Source organism: Notothenia coriiceps, unplaced genomic scaffold (genome assembly GCF_000735185.1).
Source record: "Notothenia coriiceps isolate Sejong01 unplaced genomic scaffold, NC01 NC01_scaffold00001840, whole genome shotgun sequence".
In the NCBI taxonomy this organism is placed as follows: Eukaryota; Metazoa; Chordata; class Actinopteri; order Perciformes; family Nototheniidae; genus Notothenia; species Notothenia coriiceps.
The window spans coordinates 1-24,778 of record NW_011334541.1 but is presented as its reverse complement, the minus strand read 5'-3'; the positions used below and the strand labels follow the sequence as shown (position 1 = coordinate 24,778).

Here is a 24,778-nt window from a genome sequence, read left to right as displayed (position 1 = left end):
TTATAAAACGGACAAGTCAAATCAAGCAATCTGATTGGTTCTTAGCCGTGATATACTGAGTGTATACCACGGGTAGAATTGTAAGTTACTTTTCACAACAAGTCAGTATCCCTCCGCGTCTGAGAAAAACAGTATACCGTTGGGCTTTTCAAACTGGAACAAGAAAGCTGCGGAGAAGTAACGGGACAGAAAACCTCCTTTTTACGCAGCGTACAGACATAGACATCAAACGGCAAAAACATATTCAGTGTGCAGTTCCTTTGGCATTAGGGCAGGGATATCTAGATACTTTCCAAGGTTTGACATAATGAATTGTGCTACTTTTAAAGCAAGCAACGATGTTTTCAAATCTGTAATCAAAGAGGTCCGCAAAAACACTATCGACCAATCAGATTGCTTGATTTGACTTGTCAGTTTTATAAATATATTTACATTTCTTCCGTTACGAAACAAACTTACAAAGCATAAGATGGAAACTTTTAAGATTAACTTCGACCTCCGGGAGGAGTGGATTGAGGAGTGCCTATCTCCAGAAAAAAAAGCACCTAAACAACGACATGCAGAGGTACGTGAAGAGCAGGTAGACCGACTGGAAAATTACCCACATTCAAAAGCTTTCTAATGCGGGTCTTGAAAAAAAGCAGAGAAATTATGACCGTTAGTGGTGCAAAAGCTCTCTCCAGAGCTTTCGCTTCGCGTCGGGCCGAACCACGCCCCTTAGCTGTGATATAATGAGCATATATACCACGGCCTGTCGTGAGCTATTGCTTAAATATTTTTTGGAAAATCTAGTGTATTGTAACCTCATAATTATTTAAGAGGCTGTATTAGGGTGATATCAAAGGAAATGTCATAATATTTTCTGCTAAGAAGGCTGGAAAAAATGTGGTGACTTCATAGCACACGAAAATAATACTTGATAATAAGTAAATGTTCTGCATTTAACATATAACCAAGATAAAAGCACAAACGTCATATCATTAGAGTGAAAATAATAAATAGAATATAAAAACTGCTAATTGCAGCTAATTAGCAGGAGCAAAAGAGTGCTACTTAAACAAACTCAAGTTTCTTCAACAGAATGGAGGAGAAGAAGCCATACTTTTTGATAGACATGTGATCTATTGGAAGAAAATAGCTCTTAGCAATAACGATGAAAAAACAATAAGAAAGGAAACTAAACGAAAAAACAACAAAGAAGCCTATGCTGACTGCCTCACTCTATCTTCATAGGCTGTCTGCTACAGAGTTCTTCCTCATTAACCCTTTAACAAGACCTCACAACCCTCCTCGCCCGCCGAGCACAACAGGGAGATGTTAGGCGATCGCCAGGGTCAAAAGTGGAGTGCACCACAGGGGACAGATGGCAAGTCTCACTTTCACAAAAAAAAAAAAAAAACCTAAACATCAAAGCTTTATTTTTCTACCCCCCCCCCCCCAAATAACTGGGCTGGATCCAATATCTACATTAGGTCTCCCGTGGGAAAAGAAGACACCCTTGCTTGTTGTCTCACCTAACTCTCAAATTTTTCATACTTGAGCAATCGCCACACACATTGTATTATATTGCTGATATTATTTTACTTAAAGTGCACCTATCATGCTATTTTTAGGCAATAGCATAGGTCTCAGATATATACAAATATATAAAAAACATGTCTATGAAGTGTTTTGCTCAAAGTACCAAACAGATCACCCATTTTAGCCATGCCTCATATCCCTCTATTTCACTTCTTGTTTCAAAAGTGTTGATTTGGGGTATAAAGCTTTAAAAAAAAAAAAATCATTAAAAAAAGGAGGGCGCTGAGCTCATGCGGGAGGTTCTACCGGCAAATACTGCGGTGATGAAACGCCATATCATGGATTATCAAGTGTTATTTCTGAAACAGTATGGAGCTCAATGGCTTTCTCTCTTGCGGGTTATACCACAAGGTGAGTTCCTTTTTATTTCCTGCTTCTTCACACACATGCTCTGCGCAGTACAGGTTAGCTCTGAGTGTTAGAGATGATAATGTCAACATGCACTACCATATTACGTCCAAAACAGTCGGGCATTGTTTCCGATAGCAACGTTTGTGATAGGGCCGTGGGTGTAAAGCCAGCCTACATTTCCGATATTACGTCATATCGGACGCAAATCTGGATCAGCTCCGTTGCAGCCCCGTTTTTAGAGATTTGGGTATGGAGGAAAAGAGAGAGGGTTTTATTTGCTGACGCTGCGTGAGTTCCCTGACACACCGGGGACACATATTTATGTATAAAAGACATAAAAAGTGCATTTTGCATGATAGGTCCCCTTTAAGCTGTCACCTGCCAATATTATGTTCCAGTTGTCTTTGAAAGTAAACATGTCTTGATTAATGCTGGAGGTTGTTTTCATACTGTCTTCGGAATTTTTACTACGATAAGTATCACTATAACACATTATCATAATATAATTGCAGACAAATCCCAGCAGGGGGGAAGTTGGGGTGGATGGTTAGGTCCAAATAAAATGGGACCTTTCCCTAGGAGATTACTGTTCGTGTAAAACCAAAAGCCAACTTGGACTTATGTAGTTCCTGTACTCAAGTAAAGCTATTTTGGTATTTATTTTAACTCAAACTAAAACCATTTCCTAAACTTAACCTATACGATTTGTTCCCTTAACAGCTTTTGCATTGCCGATGATTGCTTGTGTTGCTGGACATTCATAGCTAAATGTAAACAATCATACCAACCGTTGTATGAGAAAATGTTGAAGAACTTGAGGGTTATTCCAGTACACTTTAGAGAGAAGTTCATCTTAGGTGTTTTACAGGCCTGTGATATACACTTTGTGTTGTTGAATCCAGACGAGAGCGGCCAGCTTATGCTCTAGCAGGTGTCTGGATAACATCTGGCCTCATGTTCTCACACCACCACAAAACTGCACCTGAATGGCTGGCACTGCTGGGCCTTCTTAACAGGAACCGGCTTGTGTTGGCTCTAAAAGGCCACACTCAGCCCTCAGGAGCACACATTTCTTCAGTGAGTATAAAATGGAATAAATGCTTTCATAAAGTATGAGTGGCCTCAACAGGCCAGCACATAACTGTGGTGCGAAGATAATTTCCTTTCAGTAAAAGTACTATGTGTGCTTCTGGGTGTGGAAATGTAATTTTATGCCAAAAAAAAGTGAGCTTTGGTATGCAGGTGAGATGGAAACTAAAGTTGGTGTTAGATATTGCGATAAGAGGAACTTTTGGATGAAGAAACAGAGACTTCCAAAGTATCTGGGTGGCATGAGTATCAATTCATGTATACATGAACATAGACATATAAATGGATCTGTACCTGTCTTGTGCCTACACGCCACAGTGTTTACTGCAACAAAAGAGTGGCAAATTGCGTTGTCTGTATTGGCTGCTGTTACATCAATTTTCCAAAGTGTCCGATGTACCAAAGAGCAATGCAATAACTCAACCACAGGAGTTGTTCCCTCTTCTATAAACAGTCAGAAAATATGTCTTAGATACAATCTCTTATTCTACAAAAAACCCTTTGACCTTAAAAGTTACGTAAGCTCTTTTTAAGAATAAACTGTTCCGGCCACTCATATGCATATATGCGTGTGACCTTGTGCTCGTTGATGATGATGATAACCAGCCCTTACATGTCCATTACACTTCACTCCTGCCCATTACTGCACCAAGACAGTACCATCTCTAAAGCCATTAGCTGGTAAACATGTAAACTACATGTGACCTCTGTCTACAGATACCTATTAGTTACGACTCCTGCGGGTGACAGCTGTTTACACAGCTAAGGCCGTCGCTCCTGAGACCTGGCCCCAGTCCAAATAAAATAATATCCAGTTAAGGAGAAGTCAGCCAAGATGTAATACAAGTGCATAACTAGGAGGGGGGAAAAGAGAGAAGGAATCTTGGAAATGTTAATGGATTTATTTTAAAGCGTTATACTTTTTCTGTGTAGCAGTATTCTCTTACGCAGCTTAGGTTCATTGTCTGGACCCTAAAACTAGATTAGTAAGAAACTGATGGAGACAGAAAAAAGTCAAAAGCAGTCACCACAATGTTCTCTTTTGACACCATGGGTGTATCTTGTCCTGAGCCTGTCTTGTGGCCAGAGCGAAGCACAAAACACATACATGGGCTTTAGTCAACACAGACAACAATAAGACAAACAACGATTACAACTGCAGGAAAATAGATCAGAAATGCAATGTATTACAGACCCAGTGGCACTCTAAGAGACTTATATCGGCTCAGGAGTCTGGTTATAACTCAAATGCATTCAGTGACAGGTGAACTGAAAGCACCATCCAATATGTATGATTGAAAGGTGGAAAAAAAGTTTGAATTAGTAAACTTTTTTACCTGAAAAGAGAGAAACATTGTAAATAACAAAACATTGCGCAGTAAAAATAATACTAAATCAAAGCTCCTTCTTAAAAAAAACATTCTGTGACTCCAATGACCCATGCGGAAGCATTTTCATTGTTTTTTCCTGACTGTTCTTTTGGAATCTTCCTTTAATTTGTCGCCCAGGTTTTTTGAAAATGCAACAACCAAGGCTGTTATTGGATTGTAGATGTCCAATCATAAAATATCTGCGCCAGGACTTCCTATTGCTTGCACTGTCATTGTTTAAAGATTGGCAACTGTAATGACTAAAGCTAAATGATATACAGTATATGGCCTCATTGTGTCACAAGTGCTTGTAAAAAGACAAATAGTTGTCAAATGATAGATGATTGTTTCCAAAATTGCATTTAGGCTAATGTGCTTGCTTATTTTACTCTCCACAGGACTGTTTACCTGCAAGTAATGAAAATTCTAAAACCGGAGTGGTTTGTCTGTTTTAGGCTACCGTTGAAACATGATGGTGCAAAAAAGCGGACAATGTGGAAGAGAAGGGCTTGTTCTAAGCTAACGGAAAAAACGCTTCTTATTCCGAGTTGATTATACACAAAGGAAAATAAATTCCATCAACAAAATGCCCCTAAATCTTACAAATTGTCCTCCACCGGGTGACAGATAGAAGAAGAAACGGGAGTTAAAGCCTCCTGAGTCATGATCAGAAAGTGGGAAAAAAGTGTTTTCTTATTTGCTATGTTGCCCTCTCTGTTTATCCCCCCTTCACTCCCTGTCTTCCTCTCTCTCCAAAGAGGGAGTCATAGAGACAATGAGCTCAATATCGCAGCCCAGTAATGACTCCCAGCCTTGTTCCTGATTAAAAACACACAGGGTGCTTCTGCACTCCGCAGGCAGCCACGAGGCCTTCCTTTCCTCACACCACAGGGCCTGTGAGTTGGGAGATAGAGGAACAAGCCAGACTCAACAAAGCTTCATGCCCAACAAAAACAAAACAGAATCCAGTGTAAGCCTTACCCACTGAGTCAAAGCTCTTGTCCCAACTAGTCCAAGCCTAATTCCACAGGCAAGTCTTCATTTAGTCTAAGGGTGCCCAATTACCATCATTAACCCCAACCTCAGCCAAAACCATAACAGAGACTGACTACAGTCCCTTGCTCGAGTACATCAATGGTGGGGTGAAAAAATGCTGTCACATTTTGGCATTCCTTCAAAGTGTGTTGGGATATCTTTCACACTACTTCATCATACTGGCAGAACACTGTGAGGAAAAACTCACTTGTGTTATCAAGTATTCAAGAACTGAAGTGGATCCAGATTTGTTTCAACTCCACAAATGGACATGTCAGACAGTCAGCATGCAACTGGGGGCAGCTGCACCTTTACCTCCCCATGTCCATACTTGGGCCGCCAAATTACAGACAAGCTCTTCAGAGAGACCCTTTATTGAATCTGACCAGCTCACTTCCTCTTCATACAAAAGGCACTGCATGCTGGGATGTATTTTGATGTGGTATGTAAGCATAATTAGAGGTCCCATAAAAGTAAGGAAAAGGGGGGGCGGGGGGGGGAATAGTCTTGTCCATCTGTGGAGAGTAACGGGTGGGCATGGGGGTAGCGATCAGAGCCCCATGCCTCACTGTTTTTAGGGCGGGAGCCATTTGAACAGGCATTGATGCTAACAAGCACCAAAGTAGAGTCAGTGTGTGTGTTTGTTTCTGCACACGCCGTGTATTTTCTCAAGGGGCCTGCTTGAGTTTCAGATTTCCAGGACTAGCAGATGAATGCAAAGTAAGTATGCACACAGAGGAACAGAGTGACATGGCAAACAAGAGTATATACAGTGTGGCCTTACAAACATTAAACATTAAGCATCCTCCTGGATTCCTTAATCGGTACAGCTCATTTAGGGAAGGTGAATAATCGAATATATGGCCTACTAAATAGGATCAGTTACCAAGTCTGAGCAAAGTAGTTACAATACTGTAGTGTAGGAAATACACCTATTTTCTTCCCTCGCAAAGGTCAGACGTAATGATCCATACCACTTTCATGTCAAAGGGACTGTCCATTCTTCTGACGGACCATTATTCTCAAATCACAATATTCTGTAAAAATGTCAGATTAGATTGAAAGCCCCAAAAATACCCTGCAACGCACAACAGTCTGTTGTTTAGGGGATTATTGGGTCGTCAGAGCAATATCATGGCACCAACTTCTATACGGTAAATATGAGGACACAGTTAGCAGCTAGCTAGCTCAGTTAAACATAACGGCTTAAAACTCGGTTAACAGTTGAGCTTGAGAGGTGCAAGTAGGTGGATGTTTTTTCCTAGAGCCAGGCTAGCTGGTCCCCCCCGGTTCTTAGTCTTTTTGCTAAGCTAAGCTAAGATAACCATCTACTGGCTCCAGCTACACATTTCCTGCACAACTGTTGATTTCTCGTGTAACTCATAACATAAAGAAAAGTATTATATTTAACAAGTTTTAAGTTTAATGTAGTTACTTCATTTTGTAATAAGAAATTGTTAATTTTTAACAATTCCCCAGATCAAATTCACTGGGGAAAAAACACAATGGATGTTTATTGTACCCACGTCATTACCTCTAAACAGCTCTTCACTGAATTAATTTGGAGGTGTGTATTAGTAATGCAAGTGGTAAATAGTCTGGAAGCGCATTTCAGTGTAAGCCTGAGGGGCCCCGTCTCCTGCTCTGGGCAGCTCTCCTACCTGTGAAGCCTTTGCATGAGTAACTTTTTCAAAAATGTTCCTTTTGTCTTCTTGTTTTATGTGTGGCACTTCTAAATGATTCCCACATTATATTTTTTACGGCCCAATAAACTTGAGAGTATCGGCCCAAATTGGCTGGTCATATTTAGAAGCTTTATAAGGAAACGTATTAAGGTGTAATTGCTTCGGGGGAGTGGGCATAGGTGAGGGTTACAAAATCGCCTCTGCGCTCTGCGGGGACACTACCGTTTTGTCTGCTGCTCAGGAGTTTCCAATCACCATGAGGAAATATGGAGTGTATTAGATGATTTTATATAATGCGTTCTTTTTATTTCACATTTCCGAAGAAAATGAAGTTTTACGGAGCGGTAAAATGTAGCCTAAAATAAAACCATCTGTTTGGCGCTACGCTTTGCCAGCATATGGGATGACAATGATTGAGGGTGGACCCCCATGTGAATTCCCCTCAACAAAAAAAATGCTCACAATGAATGTTTCTTTACCGTGATGGAAGTGTGCAGAAATGTTACAAAACAAGCTTTCTCATCCATGTGAAATACTGAAATATGACGCATCACATGTATATGATTCCCAGCTCTGCAACTCATTCAAACTCATAAACCTTCTCCAAAAAATGTGATAAAGGAATAATTTAGCCAATTCGATTAATTAGAAGCAATCAAATGGTTCCGATGCAGGATAGACCGGAGGGAAAACGAATAAAAAGTCAAACGTATCATCAATCACGTGGCACCCCAAAGAATTTCTCATTGTGTCTTTCTCACGAGCCGAAAGTTCATGCCACTGCATGTTTCTTCCTCTGCTGGGGTTTTTTTTCCGGCAGTGTAGCATGGCATGAACGCACTGAGGGGCCTTTCACCGGATTCATCTGATACCGCTGTGACTCGGAGCAGGAGCTGCGCTACAGGCCGGGATCGACATGCATGGGTTAGTAGGTCAAACAAGGAGCTAGTCTTTCGACAGAGTTCGGAGGCTGGGTCAGACTAATGTGATTTATCAATACGGCACATAAGTGAATCATTGTCCTTAATGGCCATGATAATCTCCGAGACAGACCGTGGACGTGATTGGTCGATGAGTTGGGGGTGGGATGGGGTGTGTGTGTCAATGTCCTGGACTTGATGTCTTGATTAGAGCATCGGGAACATGCACCTGCTGGGTGTCCCTGTGTCTCAGTGTATTTTTTCTCTCACACACACACACACACACACACACACACACACACACACACACACACACACACACACACACACACACACACACACACTATACACACATCACGTACGTACGTACGTACCACACACACACACACACTCAGATTTACACTTATGGAAGCCTGGGAGAGAAAGACAAGAGCTCTGTTCCTTGACGCCGGAGCTCAGGCTCAGGTCAAGACTCTGCTCGCTGTAATCCCTCTCAGGTGATGCTGTTCACATTCAGCCGTTTCCAGCTGATCTGCTTAAATATGCCGTCCTCATCCCCCTAAAAACCCCCACCTCTCCTCAAACTGGCACAACTTCTTCCATGATGTCAAATCTCAGATCGCTTTCCATCATTGCCATTTAAGTGATGAGTAAAATAAAAAAACGCTTTCTGTTTAAAAGGATTTTTAAAAAAAGAAAAGAAACAGGGCTCACATCACCTGGATTAGAGTGGCATCATGTGAGAAAGCCTTGTTAAAAGACGTGCCATCAGAAGGGCCTTTTTTTCACTTTTTCCAAAGGCAAGAGTGGCAATGCTGGCCTCCCTGTTAAGCACTTAATCAACGTATTATATTGCGCTGAAAGAAGCGGGTTCCAACATTAACACTTACACCCACAAACCTGGGACTTCATGTGAGCTTTCAGCACACTGAGGACAGATTTTCAGGGCTTGGAAAGAGGGGCCGCAATTTATCTGCGTCCAAACACGCTCTAGTTTTAACATTTATACAGCCAAAGACTGACTTTAGATGTCCAATGTCTTCTTTTTTGTGCATTTTTATCATAAACCACAATCACAAGTGTCTTAAAGTATCAAGTTCCTGGATTCTTTGTTGAAATAAGAGCACATTCAGCCACAAATTAGGACTATTTTCTGCATATTTTTGCATCAAAAAATAACCACACGCCCTTGTTGCCAAAGGTGCGAAATGTCATGACCTCACTGCCTCCACCCTGCTAGGCTGCATTAGTTTCATCTAATCACTTTTGTCCTTCTAAAACATCTGGGAACGGTGTTGAAGTGACAGATTACACAGTCGAATGTGATCCGAAACATGCTGCTGCCTGCTGGGAATTCAAATTTGGGGGCTTTCTGGGTAGACGCGGAAGGGGTTAACGGTATCACATGGCAACTTTTCACCACTCTCCGCTGCTATTACCTATTCATTACCTGTTTAAAACATCTCAGGGCCCCACTGCGCTCTTCCTCCAGGCAGCGCTGGTACTCGAGCCCTGATTTTATGTAGTCAGCAGGTGGCATCATTAGCCAGAGAATAAAAATGAAAAGTAATACCCTTGTGTCTCGCTATGATATCATAGAAGGGCTCATTGGCACCATTTCCTCCCTTCCAGTTGGACCGGATAGGAGGTAAAGAGGTGTAAATGTAATGTGTTCTGTCATGTGTTCGACATGAAGAAAATGTATATGCACAATTAGCCAAATGGGAGGTTGGGTCATGCCATGCAGTGAGACAAGATCAGCCCAGAAACCGCACAAAGATCCCAATCTCGCCTCATACATCCCAGCATTCTCCAGTCATACGCAATGACTATTTTTCTCCTTGACATCCCTTAATTATCATGGCATTCTCCATCCCTTTCACCTCACTTGGTTGTGTGGTTTGCACACACAGTATATCAATGGCAAAAAAACGTGTCTTTGGCATGCGCGTTAAAGAATGAAAAAAGACATAATGCAGGATGTGTTTTGTTACCCATAAAACAGCTACGCTTGGGGAGCGGAGTGTGCAGGGGCCAAATTGAGTTTCTAACAACGCGTCTGGGTCTCAACACTCCTGAGCGGTTTGGATAGCTCCGGCGTGCATGCCAGACAGGCTGTGTATAAAGCTGTCACAGGAACCTTGAGGGCTAGAAAAATATTCAAGCATTGCTGGGCCTATTGGACGATGATCTCTTACACATGCTTCTTTCAATATAACCGTGATAAATAAAGGAAGGAAATACCGAAAAGTTGGACGGCTGCCAATGCAAGCTAGAATGGCACTTTTGGCCCAAAAAGTCATGCAAAACACACATACACTTGCAACATAACCGTGAGGGGGCCAAACCTGTACACATTTGCATGGGATTAGTTTGACAAACATCCGTTTCTGAGGGCTGGGGGGTGTAACAATGTGTAGTTTATAGAACTCAGCCTAAAGCTGTTCTGGAGGTCAAATGTGTAAATTGACCTCTTGATCTCATCCCCCTCTTCCTCTCTCCCACAGATACACCTACACAAACTCGTTTTGCTGCTTCACCATCAAAAATATCCTCGAAATTTAAAGCAGGTTCCTAGAAAATATATGTACCATCTAATAAAACGACATTGTTGAACACAATCACACAGAAAGAAACAAACAGATGAGTTAAAAACGTGTGTGTGCCAGTACCCCGCAGTGATTGTCTGATTATTTGCAGATGGGCAGTGGAGGGCTCGCAGAGTGTGGAGGTTCCCCCTGGCACGCAGCGCATATGATTACATCTGTGATTGCCTTACAATTTACAAGAACCGCTTTCTCCTTCTGCTCTGACTTTAAATGTTTCTACTGTACTGTATATACTTAGCTTTACTGTGCCCAAAAGGTCCGTGCCCCGTGCGCAATTCGGACTCCTCTGACGGTCACCCTCGGAATTATGTCACCGGTCTGCTCAGAGGGCTCGACGGGGGCCACTTTTACTAATCCCACTGTCTCCTCGTTCATTCAGAGTATGGACTAGTATTTACAAAGGGGCTGATCCCCTCCTCAACTCCTGCGCCTCCGCTGAGCGATTGTTATGCGGGTTTCCTACCAACTGTTCAAAGTGGTTATGAGATCAATTAAAAGCAGCTTAAGGGGGTTGGAGTGGAGATGGGCAATTCATAAGTCAGATGAAGGGGATTCCGTGTCTATTCATTAAATAACTCCAACAATACCAACCCCTCCCCTGTTCCTAATGTAAGCTGCCAGCTTTCTCTATAGACCGATCCGCGCCAGCAGCTTTTTGAGCAGTTTCACATGTAAATAATATTCGGAGTCCTTTGTTCGGGGCCACAGAATCGCGAAGTGAGCGTTAATAGCCCTTCTGACATCGTGGTTTTAAATACAATTAACCGATCCAATGACGCAACGTATCTTTATATTCATTTTTGGAGAGCCACACGAGTGGCCAATTTTGCGCACATTTTACGCATTAGCTACCGGCTCTTAACTCGTTACATATTATGGAAAATCTGTTTTTAGGAGGTTGATAAATAATATTAGATGCTGCGAGACTCAATTACAACTTAAATTTGATTGAAGAGTGCATTTCTAGAATGTTTCAATATTGGATAGGGAGGTCTCACCTGTGCGTATTTAGAAACAACAGAAAAAGGCATACATATTTGACTTAAAGCTTCCCTTTTTTGCGCAGAAGCCGATGTCTAACATAATATTTGAGTAGGACTGTTGCCTCCCGTGACCCACACAAACTCCTCAGGCATCTGTTAAAGCCCCCCCCCCCTCTCCTCTTACCTCTTTTGTTTCTCTTCCAGCGGTGCGACTGCGCCTGACAGTTGCTGTACTCCATACAGTTCAATACGATCAGCGCAAATGAGAAGAGTCGAAACTGCATCTGGACGGTGGTCTGTTGTCCGGACTCCAGAAGAAAAAAATAGAAGATGCCAGCAGATGTGGCTCAGGACGAATTTTATGACTTTCTAATGTCCTCCTCCAGTTTTTTCTTTAAGTCGATCCTCAAATGTATCAATCATCAGACGGGATGCGACATGTTATCGCGCCGCCGATTGGGACCATTTTATGAAGCGGGCTGATCCTCCAGTCAATACAAGTGTCCGCTTTGTTGCGCTGCGGGGAGAATGACAAAGGAGGTTAACTGTGATAACACTGTAATGAAATCAACACCTTCCTAAACAATGATGCTTTGGGGGATAACCTTCCTAAACAATGTGCTTTGGGGTAAATAGTGGGGAAAATATCATCTGTGTGTTAATGTGGATGCAAACGCCCCTTCCAAAAAAAATAAAACAAGCGCAGCCGTGCGTAATAGTCGCTCCGTGGAATAACGTGTCGGTGTATACCTTGCAGTGTGTAATTCCGCTCCGGTGCACTTTTGTTTAGGTTCCCTCTGAGTGCAAGTGCGGCTCGGGAACATGCAGCATCCCACTTTGTGTGAGAAACTTGTTAAGAGAAGTCCGAGAAAGAGGGAAAAAGGTGGTCTTGGTAAAAAAAGGAGGGGATTTCCTTTCCCCTTTTCTTTCCTCTCTGTAAAAAATCTTAGATTCCCGTTACCTGCGTTTCCTCACTCAAGTTCTCCGCTCCGTGTTTCTGTAGTAAGAGCAGCAGAAACTCACATGTGTTTGCTTTCTTTAAAACGGGGAAGGAGAGCCAGTGAGCGCAGAGTGAGTGGCGGGGTTGCTGCTGAACTCCAGACTGGTCCTGATGCTTGCTGCCTTTTTGCTCATATAGCGCCGTGCCGCTGTCACGTGTGGATATTTTCTCGTTTTGTGTTTCTTCTTATTTCAGATGTTGGAGATGCCATTTAGTGTAGTCAAACCCCCACATCTACCCCCACCCCCCTGCGCGCACTCACCCACAGTGCACTGTATATGAGGTCGCCTCTGGGTCCTAGTGTAGCTAGCTCTACATCACAGGGAAAAATAATCGTTTTAAAAAAAGAAAAAAAAAGTGGAAATGGGATTGCAGCTTGTCTGCGGCGGAGAAAGAACATCTAGGGTATTTTATATTACATTATTTATATTATTATGGCGATCCCATTTCCTTATATTAAACGCAACAAAAAGTGATTATTTTTTTATTTACTAATACATTATAGGCCTACATACATTACAAGTTAAAGTGTCTAAATTTTAGATACAAAATAACTCAGTTAATCTAGTTATCTCGGCCCTATTGAATAATTGGAGGTTTAACCAAGAAAAAGGCAATTATCTACACAATGTGCGTAATGATTGGGGCCCGCAAATCAACCATCTCGTCACGCCTGTTTTATTGCGCACCCAGCAATACACCCCCCTTCCTCCGAAATTAATGGTAATCGTTGGGGAGGCTGTAATTGTGGGACATGAATAAATCATTCAATAATTTCAGACATTTTTTTTTCTCCAGGGCCTCTCACAACACTGACCCACGGGACCTCATCAACATGTGAGGTGGTCAATGGAGGCAGATTGTCCTTCGGTTAGAACTTACCTTGTGTTGGGGGGGGGGGCTCTATTCTGTGACATTCAAATGCTGTCTGTAAATTACAGACCAGAGATGTAATGTGACATTGGTGTTCATAAGGTTAGTCAAAGAAGCTCATTGGAGAATAATCACATTGTAGTTATGGAGACATGTATTTAAAAAAACAAAACATGTATGGCATTATTTGCTTCACCGTCTAATAGCTTATTGGAGAGGAAGTTGTGAATGCTCTACCCCCTTCTGCCACTAGGTGTGGCACTTAATCTGTTATTTATTTCAGGAAATGATTTACATGTGAGAGTTATATCTTCCATGAGTGATTCTACATGAGCCAAACTAGTGTATATCAAGAAACAAACTTTCATTATCAATAAATATAAGAATGTTTTGATAAAACTGTTAAAAATGTAAATGTTTTTGGTGTCCTCACAGAGAAGACACATATGCCTACCTCCCATTTTAATATTAAACATAATAATTCAAATACTGATTTTGCCAGATAAACCAGTTAACAAAAACATATCCTTTAGTTAGAAAACACACAAGTTTCCATTTGGAACTGCTTAAGAAATATAAGGGGGGGTGGCCTCGAACAATATGTAAAAAAAAAAATCTTTTAAAAAGGATGAAACGTGGTTTCCTTGCCAAACACTACAGTGACCTTTGTCCTGCCTTTGTTTATTTATTTATCCAGAGAGCAGCGACAGACATTGCGGTGTACCCACTGCCTTGGGGTTGGGTTCCTCTCCTAAAACAACATGAGAGAGTGCACGGCTAAGGTGAACGTGATAATTTAGGCCTCGGGGCACTTTTATTTTCATGATGTGTCATGGAGAAGGGGGCCGGTAAACCAATCACTTTATTCTCTCCATCCCTCCTCCTCCTCCCCTCCCTCCCGTTGCAGTGCACATAAGTGGGGGTGACGTCAGCATTCGGATGGTCTGGCTCCGAGCCCTCAGTGCCATAACAGCAATGAGGGGAGCTGCTCTTACACCCCCCACCCTCCGTCACACATCCATAATTGGACGCTCTTTAGCGTGGGCTCTCGTCACAGTTTACTAGGTAAGAGGGAAAATGGTCCCAAACCACAGTGGTCATCTCCAATCTTGAAAATGTCAAGGCAGAGGATGAGGAAAACTGGGAAAGTTCAAGTTATACTTAGAAACTCCATGTTTGTGGCAAGAGGCAAACTTCAATGTCCAGAAATAATCTAGCATGACATTCACAAACAGAGCTGCTACGTTAGACCTGAAATACAGTTTATTGTTACTGTGCAATGTAGCTGACAAAACTGCCTTACCTCGAAGTCTATTTTAACAGAAGCTTGATTTGAAAAAGGAATTGGGAAAATTGGAAATGTAAACATCTCTGATATAAAAAAATGTAAATTAGTTGATGAAGATTATGTGATATGGTATGATCTTTCGAATATGCAAATCAACGCCTGTACAGTACAATTGTAAAATTCTGGAATATGAGATATAAACAAGCTCCCCATTTCCCTGTAAGGTATGAATACAATAGGTCTTCTTCTTTCTTCAGATGGTACCGTTTTCGTATTGGGAAGTCTTCCGATGTTGGTTTGTTTATGATATTAAAGTCGTAATGTTGAACGCTACAAAGAACATGTTGAACGCTACAAAGAACATGTTGTATGTTATTGTTATGAGGGTTTGAACAACACGTTGATAACGTTTTCTGTGAATGTTTCAAGTTGGGATCAAATTTTGACAGAATATTATAACACCATGGGAATGCAGCCAAATGTCGTATCGTAATTTCTCTGAAAGGGAGATTTAGTGATTTTAGTAATGTGATATAGTCAAAGTATATTTTGAAAATGCAATTCAGCCCATTTAGGCAGTTAAAAAAAAATTGTTTTTGGTTGACAAATTCTACTTAAAAATTGCCCTGAAGCCCAATTTCTCTATTTGCGTCTCCTATAGACTACGGGATTCTAAATGAACACAAACAAGTTAGTTGTTTCATAAAAAGAATAGAGGGCAGATCTCAGAGTCCAATGCCTTCACAAGCTCCCCAGAAGCTACCGTTTCCTGTGTTGGGAAGTCATACTGTTTGTTCATGAGCTTCAAGTTGTATTGTGGAACGCGACAAATAAGAGGCTGCATTGTTAAGAGCGCTTAAATATATATTATAATATTATATGTTGATATTGTATGCTATGAATGACATTTTGACAGGTTATTCCAACACCACAAGAATGCAGCCAAAATGTCCTTTTGCAATGTCAATGAAAGTGACATTTAGTGATTTAGATCTTTCGATTTAGGTCTCTCCAAATCCCTTCAACCAAGTTGGGCTTTTTGTTTTTCCGTAAACCTTTTGACAAAACAAGAGCCAAAAACATTACCTCCTTGGCTAACGAGGCATCCCAGCAATGATACCGACAAGTGTAAGATCCTTAACCAGTTTTCCTGGGTATTAAGCCAATATGCCAATCGGATTCCCTTTTTTAAAATGTTTTACTTCTAAAAAAACATTTAGTGTGCTCCACCATTCAGACACGTTGCAGTTACCACCTTGAAGCACTGCGGTTGGTGGCCGGGACTTATTATAGGTCAAAACAAAGCCAATGGAAAGGAAAACAGAGTGGTGCTGAATGACTGGAGCTTCATGCTTTTGGTCTCGTGGATCGGGACAAGGTGCGTAAACCACCTGCATGTTTCAGTGTTGACTGATGTTAAGCAGTGGAGCCTCATTCCCTCTTAAAAAGACATTTATGGTCCACAGTTTGGAACTTTCTCTATGGCAATGATTCAAGTGGTAGGGCTGAAAACCTGTCCTTTTTTCTTCTTTTCTGAAAAACATATTCCTTGTTAAAGAGTCATTTCATGTAGAGATGACACATTCCACTTTCAGACTTCGCCTAATAAAGCAGGTGCATTTCTACATAAAATCCTTGTTTAGTATGAAAATGATACCCTAAGTAGAGGTAAATTAAAGACATGTGAAGGAATGAAAGCATGTTTGTGAGCAATTGTGATAAAGAAGGAGGAACGGAGAGGCGGAGGACTGAGTTATGAGAAGGTCGAAGGCAAGGAAGAGCGGGGGCGGGGCGGGACATTAAAAAGATTGTGTCCGTCTGGCTAATGGTTCTTTATGGCTCTCTCAAGTCCTCAGATGGGCAGAATGACTGGCAGAGTGTGTGACCGCTGCTAACTGTACATCACCTCTGCTTGCCCCCATCCAGCTGACGTCCCACTCAGAGAGACTGCCCGCCACGCTGAAGGGAACCACTAAAAACACCATAAAACCAACAGACTAAACAGCCATTCATCATTACTGCGCACACATGAGCCGCATCGCACACAGCAGTCTTAACTGTCCTAGTCGGTGACTCAATGCGCACATTAAAACTTCATCAAGTATTACAGATAGAAAAAGGTCTGACCACTCAGACCTCAAACCGCCGCTTGTAATGTCCAGAAATAAGGCAATCATGGGTGAAAATGGTTATGTTGGTCACTTTTATTGAATTGGTGATGACTTAAACAAGTCAGCACTGTGCTTCATGAGATACAAAGATTGGAAAAAGTTCCAATGTAAAACAGGATGGATCCATCTTCACCGTGTCGCTTAAAATCCAGTTTCGGTACCTGCCCAGTTGGGTGTCTGCAACAAAAGAAAGAGGAAAATTAGAAGATGACGGATAGCGATCAAAACAAATGTTGTTTGTGGGAAATGTGAAAAAGTATCATACATGTGCAAGAAATTAAGTGCTGACGTTTTTCTCTGCGAGAGTTGACAGGGACCCTAAGCAGCCGCCCCAGATGGTAGGCAGTAAATGCTCTCTATATGTAAGTGATTTGTAGCCTTGAGGACAGCAGGATGTAATGGTGGTCTGTGAGCCGTTTGCAGACTCTTTTGTCTAATTACAAAAACTCCTTAATGAGGGGGGTCTTTTTATTTTTTTAACGGGAAATGGTTATGGAAGCACTCCCGCAGCAGATATTCAAACAATAGGGTTAGGGGTAATTGAGCACATCAAAAGACAGCCACTCGAGAGTTAAAAAGTAAACATTTAACATGTCTGTTGTAACTCTGTGGCCTTGGTGCTGTCAGGTGTCGGGCCCATCAATCTGATGTGACAGACGTGCGTGTCTTCAAGGAGTGGGGAGGCAACGGCTCACCATTCAGAGTATGTGCGTGATTATGACACTGTGTAGTTGGGAGTGCTTGAACAGTCCTACATACCACTAAAACACACAAGGTCAACATCAAATACACACTTAAGTGGAATGACTGGACCCTGAGCCAGACATCTGCAGCAGGTCCTAAGTGCAGGGAACTCCAGGCTTTAAGTAATGTTCACCAAAAGCCTGTGTGAGGGTCCACCTTATTTACGCTGCTGAGCTGAGTCACAGAGCCCAGGCATCGTTTTATGGTTGTTTGGATTCTACCTTGTCATTAGGCCTTTGAAGAGCAATGGAGAAGGATGAAAGCGTCAGCTCTGTTAAACTTGCTCTTACTGGCTTATTTCGTGTAAAGAGAGCTTTTGTTGATGGTTGTTCATCAACATTCTTTGGCCTTGTTCTTTCGAGCTGATCATTTCAAACGCTTTGATCTGCCCCTGAGTTCGTGTTGACCTTCTCGGCAATCTGATCGGTTTAAAAAAGGGAGGGATGGTTGCCTTCAGCAACAGCCTGTGAAGGGTGTGCAATTTTTTTGTTTACAGTGTGTGCGTTACTCACCTCGGTCTTGGTGCTCTGGGCCTGCTTTTTCTCAATGTTCACGGCCAACATTTGGCTGCGGAACGAGAGGCTCTTGGTCTTCTCAATCACCTGCTGGTAAGGTGAGATGGCGTTGTTCCCCATGACCACATGGCCCTAGAAAAAACAGACAAAAAGTGCACAATGGTTTCACAAAAACGATAAAAAAGCCAATGACATTTGGTCTGACAGACACGCCATCCTACAAACACCAACCAGTGGTCCTGTTCACATCGACTCTACTCTAATTCTATGTCATTCTGGAGGACTGGGCTATGATTTTGCTGATTACAGAGAACTGTTGTGATGTGGAGTCCAAAGCATGTTGGTTCAACAAGGAGCCTCACAAAAAGGACCTAGCAAGGGTGATATATTATGGTTACAATGTCCTTACCCTTCAATTACAAAATCCGGACATAAATAATGCCTCCTATGCCTCTGAAGTCACACATGAGGAGCATCTAAAAAGCTATTTGACTGTCAGTACCACCCCCGGGTTGCAGAGGGACATTTAAAAAGCTTTGATTAATTAGATAAGTGCTGAGCCTGCTAATTGAGGAAGAAGACTGGAGGTCTCACCAGTTTGGAGTCTATCTTCGCATCCAGCCTGGCGTTGCGGATAAGATTGACGATCCATCTCTCAGCGTCCTCGGGCGTCATGTTCAGTTTATCTGCCAGCATGCTGTTGAAGAAATAGAGATACATGAGACCAGAACCCATCTATGATACTTTGTTTGAGTCAAAGTTTGACTTTCCTAGTTGAAGTAGCCAGTTTCTGACCTTCAATCAAATCTCCGACCTTCAAGCATTCCAGGTACACCACATCAAACAAAAACATGGCTCCGAATGGATGTTTCTTTTGCAAGTGTACTCTCAATTAAACTCTTACCAAAGCAGCCTCTCCTTTTTGAAGGATCAGGTTTTACCATGTTATTGATTTTTTCAATACAGGAAAATATCTTGTACATTGTCTTTCAGTTGATGGTTTACCATTAAAAACGTGGGCGTCCAATGTTGTGTGATTTCAGACTACTACTACTTCATGAAGTTGGGGTAGATTGATTTTATCTGAATTTAGGAAGGTGAACTTTCAGCGTTTCATTGTACTTTTTCTGCTAGAAGGTTGAAAATAATCGAGTTCCGAGTTGTCCTGAATGCAGCACAAGCCAACAGAAAGGGTAGGAGGGCCTGTCTCCGTGTTGGACAGATTGTCCCAGAAAATGAAGAGAAGACGCAATAATTTTGGCCATGGCTAAGGACTAAATCATTAGCACTGGCTGAATGAGATTCATATTACCATATTCTAACACATCAAAAAAGAAATGAATTCACCCCTGTTATCTTTTGAGGGAGCTACTTTTGCCTTATACATATATTGTAACATTTTCTTGCTCAAATGACATGTCTAAAGAATGCCATTTCATAGTTTAACCAAACAACCTGAAAGTACTACTCTCATTATTACTAAAGCACATCTGTCTTTATCAAAATATGTATTTAATCTGCACAGGGCTTTTATTAAAATCAAAGACAATAACTGCAGCTGTTACAAATACCTCAGTAAGAGAAGTCATTTGCAAACAGACACTTTAATTAAACTGGCCTGCCAGTGTTGATGTATATATGAAATATGTAGTAGCAACAAATAACTCTCAGTCAACACCACACTACATATGATGGATGTTTCCCATTAGGTGCCAAGTGACATTATTTCCCCTTGACATTGCTAATAAATTGCCGACGTATTGTGTTGGGGCAAAAAGGTGTACAGAATTAAACGCAGCCGAAAAACACTTCTAATGGTCGTCTACTAATGGACACTTGATTTACAGACTTGTAGGAATAAGTCAATTAGAGGTGCTGGGACGACCCCATGTTGTGAGCACCCGTGGCTACTTTTCTTATTCTTATTATTGAGCCATTGTCCTGGACACACTCTTTCCCCACCTGGCATTAAAGCCTGTCATGACATGCTGGTCAAACGGGGACTGTCCCTCGAAATGAAAGCCAGGTTGGAGACCGGTCCCCTCTTTGATACAGCTAGACTTGGATGTGTCGCAGCAGAAAGGGGGGAGGGGTATGAGGGTGGCTGGCATTCTTTGATCCAATGCTTTCCCCAGTGCAGCTGGCTTCCCTTGTGGCTTTCAAAATAACTAGACCCCCCCCCTAGACCCCCTTCCCCAAGCATTTCCTGCCCCCATTCCTCCTGCCTGACCCCCACCACCCTCCACGCCTACTGCATTTCATATAAGAGCCCCAATAAATATCCTCAACCCTTATGTGCACTGCCCACAATTACTAAAGGGACCCCTACCTCTCATCTAAAAAAACAAGACCCCTCCCACTGCTGAAAAAAAAACGTACGAACTTAATGAAATACAAATTTGACATTGTGTGTAGCCTGTGTGTGTTTGTACAAAAATAATAAGGGTTATAAGGACTTTATAAAAAAACTGTTTACTCTGCTAATTATCACTTCCTGCTCCATTCATCACTTTTCTTTTCTTTTTCACACACACACTTTAACTTTGACTCTCAGAGTAGGACTTTATAGGACCTTCTGTTGGTGGAAAGTAGCATTTGGGATGTTTTTCTTACCTCAAAAATACTACTACTTTCTTACCCATGAATGTTGGTTAAATGGTGGCTAAACCACATAAAGAAGGGGAAGGGAAATGATGTCAGAGTCTGGATGGGGCATTAAAAGCACAAACAAAAAGTTAGAGCATTACTTCAGCATAATGAGAAAAATAAGGCCTGGTCTCAGAGTGACGGTGCATATCTCTCAACACTTTCACCACAGCGTAAGTGATGCAGGCTGGATAATGAGATGGAAAAACAGCAGTTGTGAGATGATTCATGAGCATCTCAGCAGCCCAGAGGAGGGGAAAGGGAAACACAGAGGCTGATGAACCTGTCACTCACACCAACAATCTACTAACATAGCTCTGATGGCCAGCTAAATACACCTCAGGGCATCAAAACTGGAGAAGATGATGTTTGACAATCAAATTGCTCATATGGACCATAATTGGAACCTAACAAGTTTGGGAAAGTGTCAGCTGTCTAATAAAGCAGGTTTAGTTTTGTGATGGCTAACCCATGTCAGTGTTCACAGAGAAAGTCTATTAGAATTTCCGTTTAGATAAAATGTCAAATTCATAAATGGCATAGTAACATGAAGTGGGACTTTTTAAAGAGACTAAATAAGCAGTTTTCTCTTTAAATTATACATATATTTATTTCAATTATGAGCATCACAATATATATTTATTTGCCCACCTCTGAATAATGCTCTATAACAGTGAATACCACCTGTTAAGAGCACCATTCTGACATATTCACTGATATTCACTTATTTATCTAACAATCAAGTAATCTTAGGCAAACTTGAATAAGATGTGTTATTGGTTCCCATGTTACCCGTGTGATTAAGTGATTGCTGCGCAGGGGTACTGGGTGGTTTGTTTGGCAATTCAGTAAAGTGGGGGCACATGTCAGTCAAGTCCAGGTCAAATATGATGATCAAAACAAACATGATCTGGTTTCCTTGCCGGGGAGTTGAGCTAACCCCTAACCCCGCTAAACGTGATCTGTGCGCCATAACACAGGAACACTGGGTGCCCCAAAAGGCCCAGGGCCGTGGCCTGTATCAGCCGAAGAAGTTTAATCTAATTTATAAACCAAAGTCTGGCAATGTTTTCCTCCCAGGAAGGACATTTGTATATCAGAGAAGGGTTACTTTATCTCACCGTCTCCCTAAAAAGGTGTATAGCAGCTCCCTAAAACTTATGGGTGAAGGGAAGAAAAGAAAAAGAGGGAGATATGAGTGGGAGCTGGGAATGGATCGGACCAATACAACTGCTACTATTGACATCCTTTGGCCCTTAAACCAAGCAGACCATGACTGGTTTTATTTTACACAGCCATGATTCTATTCCTTGAGGGAAAGAGGATCACTTTCATTTCGACCCCTTACTGACTCTGGCTCCTGAGCTTTCGACTTAAGGCTAGAGGACTCCTTTGGATCTCGATACCTCACACTTGGAGAGAGGGGGTCAGACATTGGGGTCTAACTGCATTAGAGGAGAGGATGGGGGATCCTTCTCAAAAGCTCCCTTCTTAACACGGCTGGCCTGAAAAGAGTGCACTGTTAAACACTAACATATGATAGTGTTTGGGAGACTCCGAGCCATTTGGAGCAACCTCGCCTTCGGCTTGGGGTAAAATTGATTTTTCAGGGAAACCAAAATGATCGTGTGGTCTTTTAATGACTCAATTGTGAGGTGGAAAGATCTTCAGTGTTAGATCCAAACACACAGGACACTGATTCCAACTACCAAAGAGCATTTGTGTACAAATGCAATATTGAGGGAAATGGTCCAAAAGATCATGTGTGTGTCTGCAGCATTTATTCAAAATGTCAAAGGACAAGTGTGTGTTCGAGGTCATAGAAGGGTCTCGCCACCAAGGGAACAACTATGGAAATAAACCCTGTAAATCAAACAAGGAAAACAAAGCCAAATTGGAAACACACAGAAAAAAAGTCTAGACAAAAGGATGCGTGTGCGTGCAATTACAAAATGCAGAATGAAATTCATTTCCACTGCCTACCGTACATTTTACATAAGCCTTTATTGTGTAAAATAACTCAATTACGCCAGCTTCTGGTCTACTTTTGTGTCCTAAGCTGTAGGCAAAAAGGGCGAGCTAAAAATGTGAAACCATGATGGCCAACAGCCGTAAAAATGTCCTCATTAAAAACAGCCATCAAATTCATTTGAGTCCACGCTTGGGTGCAACACGGCTTCTGGGTAGAGGACTAATGACTTGGAAATTGGGAGTCTTTCAAAAATAGACATGTTGTGTCCAATCGTCATAACACCACCGAAAATAAACACAGAAATCCCGGAAACTGCGCCTAATACGAGTTCCTGCTTCAGAGATGTCAACAAAAGAAGAATTAAAAAAAGGTGAAAAGTAGAGAAATCACCGTTTTACTTCTTCTTTCAGTGTTACCACTAACCTTTGTGGTCCTTAACAAGTAAATGGATCCAATTGAAGTAAGTCTGCCAAAAAAGAACCAGGACTCCTAATCAATTCCAGACAATCTGTAACTGGAGATTTCGGCGGGGCCTGATCATGTTCCTCGATTCAACCTTGACAACAGACCTCCACGGCTCTATGTAACAGTCAATGCAATACTTTCCATATCGACAGAGGTAAACCATTTCTTCTCTTGCACAATATTTGAAATGCAGACCTTCCTCCAAATCTTCAGATTGACTATAAATTAGCTTTCTGAAAGCAGAAGCAACCTTGTAGAGTAAAATAGGGAGGAAACACAAGAATAACGTATGCATAACCAAATATCATCTATCTTATCAATCTAAATAAAATTCAAGACTGCCTCAAGGACTTAAAAACGTGGATGACCTTAAATTGTTTGATGTTAAACACGGCCAAAACTGAAGTTATTGTAAACGGCCCAAAGAATCTACGAAACAAATTATCTAAAGATATACTAACTATGGATGGCATTAATTTGTCCTCCAGTGAGACTCTAAGGCAGGGGTCGGCAACCTTTTTGATATGAAGTGACATTAAAAAAAAAAAAAAATCAGCGTGCCAACGATCGAGAATTATCAACGGGGGGGGGGGGGAGCTTGACGCTCGTGAACTATCGGCAGGAGGGCGGCGGAGCCTCGCTGAGGAGTGTGTGGACCTGCAGTGTGTGGACCTGTCAGCGCAACTTACATGATGCCGAATTTAACACATTTAAATAATTGGTTTAAACGGCATAATAATAAGGACGATCGTCCGTTCTGTGATTTTCCAGAGCACACATGTTATGATATTAGGGTCATGCAGAGTGAGATGAGATCGCTGTCCCTTTAAGAGAGAAGAGAGAGGGGTGTGGCTTGTGCATGTGTGTTTGTGGATGGTAGAGCGACAGTGAGGGAACAGTGTGTATGTTTCTGGAAGTGAAACGAGGAAGCAGAAAAACAGAGGTCTGTGATGTATTTTGTGAAACAGAAGAACAGCTAAATAAATGCAACGGCCTCCCAAGAAGAGCTCGCCTCTCTCCAGTCATTTAAGCTAAAGTGGGTTATTGAACCTGAAGCTTGTTGCTTCTGCCCTCCTCGACTACGGTCTGGGAGCCGACAGGAAAGTTCAACACACAGATGGCCAGTCCGCCCCTTTGTAGCATATTATTTCGATGAGAGATGAGCAGATCGCCACTGGGCTTTCAACTAAATACACAGCCACGCAAAAACTGCGGCATTTGTACAGCTCCTTATGGGTACTGCAATTAGTGAAGTGCTTTCCTCCGTGGTGAAACGATCAGCACTGCACCACGGAGGAAAGCGGCAGAAAGTCACCTGGAGTTAAAGAGAGCGGGGCTGCGTTGCGTGCATGGCTTCCTTCTGCAGGTAACGGGGAGACGCGCTCTGGCGGGGGTCTCGTTCAGGATCCGAAAATACAATTTAAATATTTTGCACACTTATTCCACTTATTCCTAGTGTGCCACTGGTTACGGTGCCGCGT

At 42.0% G+C, this 24,778-nt stretch overlaps 2 protein-coding genes across 2 annotated transcripts in view; both read right to left on the bottom strand.

Annotated features, from left to right (window-relative positions):
- rspo2 (R-spondin 2) overlaps window positions 1–12,760 on the bottom strand; it is a 56,210-nt gene extending 43,450 nt beyond the window's left edge. The window contains exons 1-2 of the mRNA XM_010792766.1: window positions 12,374–12,760; window positions 11,808–12,140 (exon numbers count right to left, since the gene is read on the bottom strand). Coding sequence (XP_010791068.1) covers window positions 11,808–11,907 — 100 coding nt within the window. The 5' untranslated portion in view covers window positions 11,908–12,140; window positions 12,374–12,760. The remainder of the gene's footprint in view (window positions 1–11,807; window positions 12,141–12,373) is intronic.
- Window positions 12,761–16,964: 4,204 nt separating this feature from the next.
- LOC104964037 (eukaryotic translation initiation factor 3 subunit E-like) lies at window positions 16,965–18,964 on the bottom strand. Its single transcript, XM_010792756.1, has 3 exons — window positions 18,809–18,964; window positions 18,212–18,346; window positions 16,965–17,132 (listed from the first exon to the last, which is right to left on the bottom strand). Exons 1-3 carry the CDS (start codon window positions 18,947–18,949, stop codon window positions 17,097–17,099), a joined length of 312 nt encoding a protein of 103 aa, XP_010791058.1. The 5' UTR covers window positions 18,950–18,964; the 3' UTR covers window positions 16,965–17,096.
- Between the last annotated feature and the right edge of the window lie 5,814 nt (window positions 18,965–24,778).

Excerpts from the sequence above, each read along its gene's own strand:
- LOC104964037 (XM_010792756.1), bottom strand. The coding sequence starts at position 18,949 with ATGGGTTCTGGTCTCATGTATCTCTATTTCTTCAACAGCATGCTGGCA. Across the intron at positions 18,347-18,808 it reads CGAAGATAGACTCCAAACTG|GGCCATGTGGTCATGGGGAA; the intron begins GTGAGACCTCCA and ends TGTTTTTTCTAG. Across the intron at positions 17,133-18,211 it reads CCCAGAGCACCAAGACCGAG|ACACCCAACTGGGCAGGTAC; the intron begins GTGAGTAACGCA and ends CTTTTGTTGCAG.